The sequence below is a fragment of the Sminthopsis crassicaudata genome, chromosome 1, assembly GCF_048593235.1.
Source record: "Sminthopsis crassicaudata isolate SCR6 chromosome 1, ASM4859323v1, whole genome shotgun sequence".
NCBI lineage: Eukaryota > Metazoa > Chordata > Mammalia > Dasyuromorphia > Dasyuridae > Sminthopsis > Sminthopsis crassicaudata.
The window spans coordinates 527,318,919-527,334,249 of NC_133617.1; the positions used below are offsets into that span (position 1 = coordinate 527,318,919).

A 15,331-nucleotide genomic window follows, 5' to 3' on the forward strand; every position below is an offset into this window, starting at 1 on the left:
GTACATGTATAACCTATATCAGATTGCTTACTGTTTAGGGAGGATGAAGAAAAGGGTGGGATGGCGAAAAATTTGGAACATATAAAATTGCATGTTGAAAGCTATCTGTACACATAATTAAAGCTTAACAATAACTGGGGAAAAAACTAAAAATGGAAAATCATCACCTGTTCCTAATTTAAAAAAAAACAAACAAACAACTGAGGTACAGATGGATTAAGTGTCTTACTCAGTGTCACACAGTTAATGACTGAAGCAAAGTTTGAATGCAAGTCATTCCTGATTGTCAAATATAGCACTCTATTCACTGCCATTTGGCTGAGACGATATATATATGAAGTACTTTGTAAACTTTAAGGTGCTATAAAATAATATTGTCAATATCTACATTCAAAATATGCAAAATAAAAACACTTTTTCCAAAAATATTTTATGTTTTGGTTGAACATAGTTCAGTAACATATTTTGTTTGGTCTCCAAAAGAAAATTCTTATTTCTTTTTATTTTTAGGTAAATGGAAGATCTGGAGAATAATTTATTACAGACAAGAAAAGCACATAGAATAGAACAAATGGTAGCAAAATGGCTCAGACGATCTCGGGATAATTCACCGAGGTAAGGCTCAACAGAGATTTTGGTTTATAAATTTTTTGCAGAGATCTAGCGTCACATTGTATCAAGCCATCTGAAGATTTTGCTGTTTCTAAAAACTCTCAAAAATTTTTAATCTCAGTTCTCCTTGTATCTCTTCAAGTTAGTCAATAAGCATTAAGTGCCTACTGTGTGCTAGGAACTGTGCTAAACACTAGGAATATAAAAAGAGGCAAAAGACAGTCAAGGAACTTACAATCTAACAAGAAAGACAATATACAAAGAAATATGTACCCAAAAAGCTATATGCAGAATAAGCAGTAAATAATTAACAGAGAGAAAACATGAGAATTATGAGGGATTAGGAAAGGTTTCATGCAGAAGGTTGAATTTTAACAGGAACTTGAAGGAATAAAGGGAAGTCAGTAGATGAAAATGAGGAAGAATATTCTAAGGACTGTCATGGGAGTGAAGGAAGAGAATAAAGAAAATTTTTGCCCAGAGCTAAGAGATGGATAGAATATTTTGTTCCAAGAACAGCCATTGGTTTCATTGTGATCGGAAAAATAGATTGGATGGGATTGTGAAAAGTTTAACTGAGGAGTTTCTATTTTGTTGTAGAATAAATACAGAGTCACAGTACTTGATTGCAAATGAGAGGTCTCATGATCAGTTCTGAACTGAAGAAAATTACTTTGGCTAGAATGGAGAGAATGGTCTGAATGGAGTGACTTCGAGGCAGAAAAACCAATGAGAAGGTTATTTCAAAAATGGCAATCATATGAGTTGAAAGACGGGTTAATTGCAAAAGATATTGTGGAAGAAGAAAAAGTAAGATTCAACAACTGAAAGTAATAATATTAAACATTTATGTGGTATTTTAAGATTTGCAAAGTCCTTCATATTTATTATATTAATTGATGCCTATAAAACCCAGTGAGATAGATGTTATTATTGTCTTCATTTTACAGTAAACTGTGGCTGAATTTCTGTGATTTGTAAGACGTCATAAATATCTGAAACAGTATTTGAAGTCTTCCTGATTTAAACTACAGTGCTCTCCCCATGATGGCTGTGGGATCAGGGAGAGTGGAGTCAGGGAGAGTAGAGGAAAATGACAAAATTATAAACCTTAAAAACAAAACAAACAAACAAAAAACAAAAACAAAAACAAAAACAACCCAGGGACTAGGAAAGGGGGAAAGTTGAGGGAGAAAAGATAATGAGTTTAGTTTTGTAGTTAGAGATGTCTCCAATACACTCTGAAATGCCCGACACACAATAAGCATTTAATAAATATTTATTCATTGATCGACTCATTGGTATTGTGAGCTCAGGGAAGAGACTTGAGGCTGAATACTCTGAATAATCTACATGGCCATGATAGTTAAATCCAAAAAAACTGGTGAAATTACTCAGAGCATATAGAAAAGGGCTAGGACAAAAGCTTGGAAAACCTAAAGTTGGAAGCAAAGGAGACTAAGAGAAAATAGGCAGAAAAGAGGAGAACTAGGATAGAACAGAATATCCAGACAGAAGGTAGTCAGCAGTTATGCAATATAGTGGTACAAAAAGTTGAAAAGATTGTCAGAACTAGACTGGTGCAATGGAAAAGAAGGGATAACATGCAAAAGATATTCTATCAATGAAAGACTTACATGAACTGATGCAAGATGAAGTGAGTACAACCAGAATAACATTGTACATAGCAACAGTAATATTGTATGATGACCAACTCTGACTTAGTTCCCAGAAATACAGTGATCCAAGATAATTCCAAAGAACCGTGATGGAAAATGCTATCCATGAACAAAGAAAGAACCGATGAATTCTAAATGCAGACCAAAACATACTATATATATTTTTCCTTTTGCAAACTAATTTTTTGCACACTTTTTCTTTCACATGACTAATACAGAAATAGATTTTACATGATTGCACATATAGAACATATCAAATTGTTTACCCTCTTAGGGAGGAGGAAGGGAAAGGAAAGAGGGAGAAAATTTGGAACTTTATATATAATGTATATATAAAATTTGGAATTTTATTTTAAAAAGATGTTTAAAATAATCTTTACATGTATTTGGAAAAATAAAATACTATCTGTTGGGGATGGGGAAGAACAACAAAAAGAGATTCTGGAAGTAGAATTTGCAGGGCTTAACACTCATAGAATGTGGTAGAAGAAGTAAAAGAAAAAAAACCAAAAACTCCACTCTAGATTTAGAGCCTGGATGGACAGAAATTAAGAAGGTTAGGTTAGGAGGAAGGCTAGATTTTAGACAGAAGATGAAAGTATGATTATATGTCCAAACAATTTGCTATTTAACATCCATCTTGTGGATGTGCTGACTTATGACAGCTTTTTTCTTTCTCCTGGACCCTTTTACTGATTTAAACAGTTTTCTACATCCAAAAATACAAGCAGATCTAATTTTACTGATGCAGAACTTTCGAATGCATTCAATTTTGAATAGTGTTAATTTTCCTACTCAGATTTTCTGCCTTGTTTGCCAAAGAGAGAAACACAGCTTGTTCAAGTATTTCTAAAGTACCCTTTTTCTGAGGGAACTGAAAACTATGATCTTGTTTTCAAATCACTAAAAAAATAAATAAATAAATAAAATAAAGCCCTGTTCTTTTTTCAGAAAAATAAAAGTGACATTGTAGAAGAATGTGGGGCTTGGAGATGGTTAATGTGGCAGTTGGATATATAGACAAATCAGCTACATATTGCACCTACGCATTAGGTAGCCTCAACCTTTTGTAATGTGGGATGAGGAGCAATAATTCCCTTAAATAGCTCCATGTATGGCCTCCTTTCAATGACTCCTTGTATGACTTTCCTTCATTCAATGGTGTTTTGAATTGGAAGAGTACCATGAAGGGAATAAAGAGTCTGTTGCTAATTATCTCTGAGGGATTGTTTGTGTGTGGTGGAAGAGGAAGAGAAAGAACATGACTATATTCTTATGGCTTAATCTTTCTATAATATTAAGAAGCTAATAAAATTATGAAGTCAAGTCCCCAACTGGGTCCACTTTGGCAAAATTCCAAACTGAATGAATTTTTGCTCTTTGCTCACTTCTTTGCCTCTGCATAATGTCCTGCTATACCGGTCCCTTCACAAACAATAAATACACAACTAAAACATCTAAGGTCTCTAGAGCATCCAATAATTTCAAGTGACTTAAAATAGAAATTGTTAAGGGAGCTTTAGAGAATAGAGATGTCTTTTGGGATCTGCTTCTGCCTATTTAGAGAGAAAGAGAATGAATGGGAGACCTTATTCCATAGTCTGATACTTATTCTCCTTGAAAAATGAAAAAAAGAATTAATATTGTACTTAGTGTTTAGGCATATATCTACCAAAAATAATGTAACATCCTAGGTCCAGGTATTCTTAGAGTAGAGAAAGGTCCAAATTGTCATGATCCTTCCCCACCCCTTATGTTCACAGACATCTCTCTATTTGGATTTGTGGTAACATAAGGATATTGAACAAGGAAAAAAATAATATGTATATTATAATATGTAAAATAGAGTTTTGGGCTAATGTTACAACAGTTCCTTCCTTGACCCCTACCCTCTTATTCTCCTGAAGTAAATTGAAGGAACCTCCTCTCTGTGGTGAATGTCTTTCCAATGATCAGAAAAGGGGACAATGTCTTTAGCTGGGTCATGGCACTAATCTCCTTAGAGATGGAGGGGCAAGAAACTGCTCTTGACAGGGGCTTCTTTCAGTCTTTAGTTTCTGGGACTATATATCTTCTACCCAAATCAAGTCAGCAAACATTTATTAAGACAATAAAGAGGATCAGGGTTCTTGCAGAAGGAGGTAGTTCACCTGAAACTTTGTAGGAAGCTAAGAGACAGAGAAATATAGATAGACATGAGAGAAAATCTGTGAAAAAGGCTGGAGTTAGAGAACTGTGGATCATAACATAACATTTTCACTCTTTTTATTATTTGTTTGCATTTTATTTTCTTTCACATTTTTTATCTTTTCTTGTGCAGCAAGATATGTATACATATATTGGATTTAACATATATTTTAACATGTTTAACATATATTGGACTACTTGCCATCTAGTGAAGGGAGGGAGAAGGAGGGGAAATTTGGAACACAAGGTTTTGTTGAAAAATTACTCATGCATATGTTTTGAAAATAAAAAGCTTTAATTTAAAAAATTATTTTTATAAGGAATGTAAGAAAGAAAAAAGAAAGAAAAAGCATGGAGTTAAGAGTCTTATTGAGGAACAGCAAAGAGGTCCATGTCATTAGATCAAGGGTAGTTAGAATGGGGTAAGATGTAAAAAAGATTGAAGGGGTCATGTTGTGGAGAGTTTTAAACACCAAATGGAGGGTTTTATATGTCATCCTAAAGGAAATTGGAAGCCACTGGGGGTTTATTTAGGACAAAGTGACATGGTCAGATCTGTGCTTTACTCACTTTGCTAAAGGGAAAAGTATGGATAGGGTTTTAGGCTGGATAAAATATTATTTCTTAACATTTTCAGTTAAACTAAAAAAGATGTTTTAAATATGCTTCTACACCTACTCACAATGCCTCCAGCTGTCCCATACAGTCTGCTTATCATCCTGAGCACATTTCTCCAAAGCTCAGTTTCCCAGTTTCTAAATACTTTTTGCAAAATGCCAACTAGAGCTCTTTTCTCTCTCTTGACTTCCATCCATTCCCTAAGCTCAGCTTCTTCTCCTTTCACCAAACTCCTAAACGCCAACTTCTTTGTGTTGTGGTTGCCCTGGAGCTCTGCCCAGAACTCTCCAGAGTCTCTGAGTGTCTCCTTGGACAGAAAGAAAACAACAGTCTCTTTGAAATCACATTTCCCAAAAACTAGTTTCTAACAGCAGACTTAAGAAGGTTTAGAATACCAAAGTCAGTATAGGAGAAGACAGCAGTCTCCCTTAAATGCCTCTTATATTGCCAGGGGAAAAAGCCTTTAGTCATACCCTAGTATTGAGGAGAAAGTAGGGGAGGGGGGACCCTGTTCATCCAGGCAAATGGTTCTGATCTAGGCCTTGAGTTCTATATTTTACAAGTCAAAGACTTGGTACATAGTTGTGAGAAAGTTGGTCATAAATCAGGATGATGGATGGCTCATGCTTCTTAAATAGTTTTGATGTGTCTTGGAGCAATGGTACCATAGGACAAAATGCAGCTCAAGGGAATGAACAGAAAGTGACTTGAACAAGCTTTAGTAAAGGGAGATACAGAATGAAGATATGATATGGGAAGATGGACACAGGGTGGAGTAAGGTAAAAAAGAGTAGGTTTTTATAGGTTCTTATTTCTTTGATCCTTTTGCTGGAATACAAGGAGTTTAAATATTAACTAACTTCCAATTCTCCCATGTTCCCTCATGTTCCCTGAGTCAGCATCAATTCTGAAACTTGACCAACAACCCAGGCCCACCCTCTTATTTCCTGCCCTCAGGGCAGGCCCCTGGCCTCAGGGACTGTGAGAAAACATGAGAGAATTGTAAATTGGTGAAGTTCCCTTTGCTCAACTATTTCTACAGTTCTTACTGGGACAGAGTAACTCAGATTTTTAAAATTCCTCTTCATTTAGCAAGTAGAGAAGGCTACCATATTACTTATCTCCTTTCTGTATACCTATTGAAAGATTGTTTTACAAAAGACTGCTTCAACAGGAACAGTTTTAAAATTAAAGCCAAAATTATTTTCATTATTGCTTGAGGAGAGAGAATTAAATGCAATTTGTATTTAGATAATATCTAAGTTTCTATTCAGCTTCATAGTCTATGATTGTAAGAACTAGGAATCACTTGGGATCAACTGGGAATCACTTAAATTTATATTTTCAGAAAGATAATTTCCTGGGTTGAACAGTTAGAGAAGCCAATAGGTGATTTAATGACCAGACTTAATAAAGACTATGGCAACTGGATAGAGAAGTGGATAGAGTGCTGGGTCTGAAGTCAGGAAGACTCCTCTTCCTGAATTCAAATCTGGCCTTAGGTACTTACTACCTGTGTGACCATGAGCAAGTCATTTAACGCTATTTGCCTCAGTTTTCTCATCTGTCAAATGAACTGGAGAACATAATGGCAAAAAAGACCTCAAAAAACCCAAATGGGGTCATGAAGAGCCCAGCACAAATGAACAACAAAAGCAGTCAATATGAAGCATCTCCTCACTAAATAGGAAAAAAATTAGTTTTGTATACAGTAAAATTTGTAATCATATCCTCAAATGGCCTTGAGATATAGCTTCCAAATCTTTTGTCGGAGAGCATTTGAAGCTCAGATGGCTTTCCTATTTTCTCTCCAACTTTCTCCTCTCATGGCTTTGTAGAATCAATGTTCAATCACCCACTTTACAATTCAACCCCTGAATAGAATCAAAACCTGGGACCCTAATTATACCACTTACATCACAGGATTTTAGCATATGTATTCATTCATTCATATTCAAAACCCTAGAGCTTCTCTTTCTAGTTCTTCTATTTAATAGGTAAAAAGATCCTCAGAGATGGAAATTATTTGCCTACAGTCTTCACAGCTGCTAAGTGGCAGAGCTGTAGTCCTTAATAGACTCTTAATCTAGTGTATTTTCTCTTGTGCCATGCTGTTCTGACTTCAGATCAATGTGAACTATCCATATGAATTATAGATAATGTTGATATCTAGGGTTTTTTGCATTCCCAGTGACAGACTGGGTAAAAATCCAAAATGAAATCTTACTGACATAAGCATTTATTATATTAGGTTACATATTACCTCTGATTGGGAGGGAGGTTTAGTAAGATTGATTATTATTTCAGGTTAATATAACAGTGATTCAATTGCTTTTTTTTTTTTTTTTTTTCATTTCCTTTTAAAACAAAACAAACAAACAAAAAAAAAAACAGGCAATATCGAAGCCAGAATTCTCTTTGTGCTTCTGGGCCACGTTGCCTTCTATGGTTCATGATCAGGTGCAGAAGATCTTAGAGATGGAAAAGGACTTCAGAAGCTATCTAGAGCAATTCTCTCATTTTACAGATGAGAAAACTGAGTCTCACGGAGGATTTGCCCAATATTACATAGGTCGTAAGCATTGCATTAAAATCCTGCAGAGCCAATATTCATTCCATGCTATCATGCTATCTCTCAGAGGGTTCCTGAATGGGAACAGAACCAAGAATTATTGGTTAATAATTTTGCTTTATTAATATTAATAATATTGCTTTAAGAACAACTTTGGGGGAACTGGTATAAATATCCAAATTAACTATTAAGTACCTAGGAAGAAAGAAACTATTTGCTATTTGTATGACTAGAAGGGTATGTATATATACACAAATACACACACACACATTTTTGAATAACAATAGAGGGGGAGGGAAGAAAAAATTACATCATAACTTTATTAATATATAAGGAAGAAAAAATTACATCATAACTTTATTAATATATAAGGAATAGCAAATTGCATATAATCTGCAGTTTTATGTGCAATTTTTTCTTACTCTACTGTGTTGTAAAAATATTTTATTTCATAAATTAAAAATAAAATTTTTTAAAGGAGCACATGAATTCAGGGAATGAGAAGATAAACTTATCATATCTGGCTTGTTGGATATTTTGGACTGGATGTCCTATAATCATTTTAATGAGGTTTGGCCACCAGATGTTGAGGAGAAGGCATTTTGGACCCCCCCAGAGTATATTGGGAGAATTGAGCTGGTGTCGTGGGTTGCCTCAAAAAAATTATAGGCTTAGACCTCTAAATCAAGGGGAAAAGATTTTATTATGCTGCTGAATTTAAGAGCAGGCCGAATCCATCTGAGGTTTTCAGCAAAGAAAAAGGGTTTTAGAAATTAACAAGGAAAAGAGGAGAGAATTTGAGTTCCCTAAGGGAACTCAAATTTAACTAGGGGAAAGACCTCATTGGATGAAGCCCCCATTAAGATGTGGCATGTGAGGGAAATATTACACCACTGACTGATTGGCTAAATTCCTAAAGAGGTTTAGTGGGACTTTACTATAAGATTAGGTCTTTTATAGGGGAAATAAACTCTGTGTGTGTGTGTGTGTGTGTGTGTGTGTGTGTGTGTGTGTGTGTGTGTGTATCATAACTTTCTGATTGGATTCAATAACTGGAGTTATAAAGGTTTAATAAACTCAAAAGAATTTAACCAAGAAAGGATCTAAAAAATAAAAAACCACTTAAAGCTAACAAAAAGCTTGATCAAAATCATCCCATCAGTGCTCTCTGCTTGCTTTAAGAGAGTAGCTAGGCTTTCAGACTGGTTAGAGTAATTCAGGCTCTCAACCAAGGCCTATCAAGCCACCTCTTGGGTCAAATGAAATAGTGGCCTATAATTTATGGAGTACATCGTGTCCTAATAAGTGGCTAAGAGCCTTAGGGACCAGGACAAAAAGGAGAAAAACACTGATTCTTCCAATAAAAAGAGATAATCATATGATTTTGTAGGTTGGTTATTGATAAAGTCAATTATGCTAATAGTTTTCCTAATATTGAACTAGCCCTGCATTCCTGGTATAAATCCTACTTGGTCATTGTGAATACACAATCCTGGGGATGACTTCCTTTAATCTCGTTGCTAATATTTTATTTAAAAATTTTGCATTAATATTTATTAGGGGAATACATCTATAATTTTTTCTTTGTTTTCATCCTACCTGGTTTAGCTATCAGCACCATATCTGTGTCATAAAAGGAATTTGGTAGGAATCTTTGTTCCCTATTTTCTTCCAATAAAAAGAGAGAGAGGTTCTGAGATATGGGCTGCAGTGATCTTATTAGCAACACCCATAACTGAAAATATACTTTTGACTTTAGGAGAAGGGAGTGGGAAAGACAGAGGGATCTAAGACTGAGAGTGTGGTACCTTCCCCAGAGCCAAGTCCCTGAGTGATGGAGATTATAGAGTCCCTCTGTTTTTTTTTTCTGGGATGCTTTCTCTTTTATCTCTTCAGCATCTACTGCAGCCCCCTTTGACATTCTTTTCTCCAATGGCCAAGAGAAACAAACCCCTGGGCTGAATGATTTTGATAGTATGGGGAGAACGATAAGAGATGAGCTTATTCAGCTGCACAGGGATTGCAAGGAAACATTTCCTTTTTGTTTCCCTAAGTTCTTTTCATCCTCCTCTGCCAAGGTAACTGCCAGTTGTGCTGCAGTCTCAAGGAGGAACTCAATGACAAAGTGTTGTCAATCAGAAATAGCTTAATGGGTTTAGAGGTAAGTGGTGAAGATTATTAACAAAGTAGTAAAGAAACTGAATTTGCCACACCGAACTATAGCTTGGGCACATCTGTCATAAAACTGATAAGACAGATTCTTCACAGTCTCCTTTAGTGTCTCTAACCTTTGTTAAATCAATGGGTTGAGGGAAAGCAAGGATTTTGACATCAAGGAGCTTTTCACCCATAATTTGAACGAGTTGTTAATACTCCTTATCTTAACCCTTGAGTCCCAATCTCTCAAGATCCTCTTCTGGGTCTTCCCTGTCAGCTTTTTTTGCACCAATTCTTTGGCTCCCCTTTTCCACAATTGAATCACAAATTGAAACACAACCAAACACCAGGGTCTGTATGAATACAGGGTAAGTTGGAACTTTTTCGTAAAGTTTATCAGAGCTGTCCCACAAAAGCCAGTAAAGTTTAGAGTCATCACTAGTCAAATCAACCCAATCCTGGCTGTATGAGAGACACTGAGAACCGTATTTCTTTTTTATTTAAAAAAATTTTTCTGGGTGATACATGTACATTCTCTTTTTTATAAAGACATTTCCTTTTTAATCATGTTGAGAGAGAAAAATCAGAACAAAGGGAGAAATCACGAGAGATAAAAAAGATGGCATTTCTTTTTTTTTTAATTTTTATTTTATTTTATAATTATAACATTTTTTGACAGTACATATGCATGGGTAATTTTTTACAACCTTATCCCTTGCACTTACTTCTATTCAGATTTTTTTCCCTTCCTCCCCCAACCCCCTCCCCCAGATGGCAAGCAGTCTTATATATGTTAAATATATTACAGTATATTCTAGATACAATATATGTGTGTAGAACCGAATTTCTTGTTGCACAGGAAGAATTGGATTCAGAAGGTAAAAATAACAGTTTACACTCATTTCCCAGTGTTCCTTTTCTGGATGTAGCTGATTCTGTCAAGATGGCATTTTCTATCCAAAGTTTATTGGGATCAACTTGGATCACTGAAATACTGAGAAGAACTAGTTCTTTCATAGTTTGATCATTGCACAATTTAGCTGTTACTGTGCATAATACATTCCTGGTTCTGTTTTGTTTTTCTCAGCATCAGTTCATGTAAATCTCTTATATATATTTGTTCTGGGGGTGAATTGATGAGAACTGCCTCAATCTCCCTTTTGAACCTTTACTGCACATCTATCAAAAGGGGAACTAAGAAATATACAGAGTGCAAAAACACAAGTACATTGCAAAAGGATATGAAAATATAATTATATAAATGCGAACAATCCACATTTCACTTAAATTACAAGAGTAAATATTTCAGAACTCTAATCAAGCACACAACTAAACTCTTAATTTCAACTGGTTCCAAGCACAAACAAAACCAACTAAGCAGTTCTTAGATAAATAAAATTTACCTTGTGTAGAAAATAAAATCCCTCAGTCCATAGGCGTGCATTTATAAAAGAGGAAAAGAATTTGCAGTTCATAACTGGACATGTGTTTATTGAAGAAAAAAGATTCATGCAAAAGTTTGTGTGCAAAAATAAAACTGGTCTTACCAAAGTGAAGAAAGGGGTCCCTGGAACTTTCTTCACAATGAAAAGGCTGGTCCCAATAGTGGAACAAGAGTCAAAGAGTTGAACTTGCCAGACAGAGAGTTGGGATGTTGGAAAAAAGTTCAGTGGCACCTAGTCCCTTCCTTCATATACATGAGAGTAGAAGATTTACTTCTACATCCACCCCTTAAAACAGCTGCCACCAATGAATGTTAATAGAATTTTACTGTCTTGGTTTCTAAAGTCTGAATAATTGGAGCCTCACAAAGCAGGTCTCGAGACAGGTTTTAGAGATCAAATAGTAGTTTGATTAAACTTTCAGATTGAGGAATTCAGTTTGCAAACTGGATGTTCTCCTGGGCAGGAGAGCTCTTCCTGTTGCAGGAAATAGAGAGGTTTCATACCCAAATCATAAATGGGAAGGGAAAGGGAAGACAGATTACAATACAATCATTTTCAGGTTTCATACCCAAATCATAAATGGGAAGGGAAAGGGAAGACAGATTACAATACAATCATTTTCAGGGCCTGAGAGGTTTCCCATGACAAGCCTACAAATGCAGAATATGGGTGTTCATAAGTGATTGTTTCAAATCATGGGGGCTATTAGTTGGTTGGGAGAATAGGACTGGAGTTCTGTGATGGGAACAAGTTCTATAATCTTTGATTCATTTCACTTAATATACACAGGAGAGCATTATCAAGGACTGATTATTTCAAGTTGCATTGTAAGACTGATTCCCAAGCCAGAAAAGGCAGCTCTGATATAAATCATTAGTATATTCATTACACATGTAATGATAATTATGAAAATCATAATTTTTCACAATGAATGGAATATTATTATGTAATAAGTGATGAACAGGCAGATTTCAGAAAAACCTGGAAAAGTTTACATGGACTGATGCTGAGTGAAGTAGGCAGACTGGAGAACATTATGCACGGCAACTATGATAGACTTAGCTCCCACATCTTAGGCTTTTCCCACATCTCCACTAACAATTATTTTCGTTTTCTTGTTATAGTAAACTATCTAATAGATGTGAGGTATACCACAGAATAGTTTTAATGTGCATTTTTCTAGTCAATCATAATTTAGAGCATTTTTTCACATGACTATAGATAGCTCTTATTTCTTCACCTGAAAACTGCCTGTTCATATCCTTTGACTACTTATTAATTGAGGAATGATTTGTATTCTTATAAATTTGACATAATTTTCTATATATTTGATAAATGAGACCTTTATCAGTGACACTGTAAAAATTTCTTCCCAACTTTCTGCTTTCCTTCTAATCTTGGTTACTTTGGTTTAGTTTGTGCAAAACCTTTTTTTAATTTATATTATCAAAAATTATCCATTCTACATCTCATATGCTCTATCTCTCATTTGGACATAAATTCTTTCTTTCTCCATATATCTGACTGAAGATAGAACTTGCTATCCTAATTTGATTATGGTAGCACTATTTATGTGTAAATTATGTACCCATTTTGACCTTATCTTGGTATAGGGTATAAGATTTTGTGACCAGACTTTCTTTGAAGGACAATCAGTGTTGCAGACATAAAAACTAGACTCCCTAGCATTCACCTGCATTCTTCAAGAATAGTATATTTACTTGACCCAATTATGGAATGGAAGAGTAATTTAAAAAACTGAACTTCTATTCTTAATTAAGTCAGAGGAAAACTGAACAACTTAAAGGCAAGGAAGTGTTCACTTGGGCAGTATACAAAATGTAGGCAATAATACAGAATAGAATTTCACATATCTGTGGTTGTGACCTTGCTGGTGCTCACTTGTGCCTCCCATGATGCTTCTTGCTTCTGCTGTAGAACCCCTAATCTGCTAATGTCATTGGCTATAAGTTGCCTCCTCTGCTTCTGAAACAGCCCTCTCCTGGTTTTATTTTCCCCACTGCACTGTCATCTGGTGGTAATCTGCTGAATTACAGCTCATATACTGTCAGAGGGGGGCTTTTGGCTCTTTTAGCTCATAGCCCCAGATAGTTTGTCTCATTGCCTTTCTACACTTTTCTCCCCCTAAGCACTAGATAATATGTATGTCTTTTTAATTTCATTGCTTTTGCTTTCCCCGTGTCTTCTTGAATTTACCTAATTTTGGAGGTAAAGTCAGAAAACTCATTTGCAATCTCTCAATTTTATTGAAAATGACTATTGGGTTTGAGAAATTCACTAATTTCTCAAAAGATCTTTCTCTTTCTTTCCTTCTTGCAACAGTCATAGTTCCCCTTAGAGAAAAGTTAATTAAAAAGTATCGTTAAGCACAACTACTAGAGAGGTTTCTTAATTTCTAGATATTTCCATAGTTTTTAACTATCGTTAAGTGATTTCCTTTAAGGAAATCGCTTATTAAATAGGGAGCTATGACTACAAAGAGATAATAATTACTGAGAAGAAATAAATCTTGTTAAACTCGGAAAAGTTATAAAAAGTATTAAAAACTCAAAAAAACATAAAAGCCTGGAACTGTTTAGAGTAGGGGAAAATAGCCCTCTAGACTATCATTGATTGGCTATTCTACATGCTATGATAATCAATGAGTACCCTGAGACATCAAGGCAAAATTAAATTATTTTTAGTATCTTCTGTTAAAAAAATCCATGAAGTATGTACATCCATTTTAAAATGACTTGTAGAAATAATTTGCTGCTTAAAGGGGATAAGATTCCATCACATCTATTTCTTTTTATGTGGAAATTTTTATATATTTTTTCCTATTACATGTAAAAACATCCTTTTTTTTATTATGGCTTTTTATTTACCAGATATATGCATGGGTAATTTTACAGCATTGACAATTGCCAAACCTTTTGTTCCAATTTTCCCCCTCTTTCCTCCCACCCCCTCCTTCAGATAACAGGTTGATCAATACATGTTAAATATGAAAAACAACATTCTTTTTTTTTAACTTTGAGTTCCAAATTCTCTTCTTCTTTCTTCCTTCCCCTTTCCTTAAGAAGACAAATAATTTTATATAGATTATACATATATAGTCATGTAAAACATTTCCATAGTAATCATGTTGTGAAAGAAAATGGACCAAAAAAAGTTTTCTTAAAAGCATGCTTTGAAATCCATTTACATTCCAGCATTTCTTTCTCTAAAGTTCAATAGCATGTTTCATAATAAGTTCTTCAGAACTGCTTTGGATCATTGTATTACTGAGAGCAACAAAATCTTTATAGTTGATTATCATACAATATTGTTATTACTGTATACAATATTCTCTTAGTTCTGCTCACTTCACTTTGCATCATGTAATTTGTTATAGGTTTTTCTGAAAACATTTTTCCCCCCTGAGGCAATTGGGGTTAAGTGACTTGCCCAGGGTCACACAGCTAGGAAGTGTTAAGTGTCAGAGATTAAATTTGAACTCGGGTCCTCCTGATTTCAGGGCTGGTGCTCTACCCACTGTGCCGCCCAGCTGCCCCTTGATGATCATTTCTTATAGTGCAGTACCTCAACTTGTTTAGCCATTCCCTAGTTGACAGGAATCACTTAATTTTCCAATTCTTTGCTACTATAAAAAGAGCTATTATAAAAATTTTTGTACACATAGGACTTTGTCCTGTTTTTTTTTTTTTGTTTTTTTTTTTTTAAATTCTCTTTGGGAATTAGTAGAGTCATTGCTGGGTCAGAGAGTATGTAGTTTTTTAGTCCTTTGGTCATAGTTACGATTTACTCTTGAGAATAATTGGATCAGTTCACAATGCATTAGTGTCTCAATTTTTCCCTCCAAAATTTGTCCTTTTCTTTTCCTGTCACATTAGCCAATCTGATAGGTCTAAGGTGGTACCTGGGAGCTGTTTTAATTTGCATTTCTCTAATCAATACACCTCACCCCTTCTCTCTTAACAGTTTATTTACTGCCATCGTCAGCTCACCAAAACAGGGTTCAAAAGTGAGCAAAATCATGAAACCATAAAAACGTTAGA

The 15,331-nt window shown here is 35.0% G+C and overlaps 1 protein-coding gene across 2 annotated transcripts in view; it reads left to right on the top strand.

Moving 5' to 3' along the window:
• The window catches only part of FRMPD1 (FERM and PDZ domain containing 1), a 127,578-nt gene that overhangs the window by 59,789 nt on the left and 52,458 nt on the right, over positions 1–15,331 (top strand). For both annotated transcript variants that reach the window (XM_074281790.1, XM_074281791.1), the window contains exon 2: positions 511–615. In XM_074281790.1, coding sequence (XP_074137891.1) covers positions 515–615 — 101 coding nt within the window. In that variant the 5' untranslated portion in view covers positions 511–514. The remainder of the gene's footprint in view (positions 1–510; positions 616–15,331) is intronic.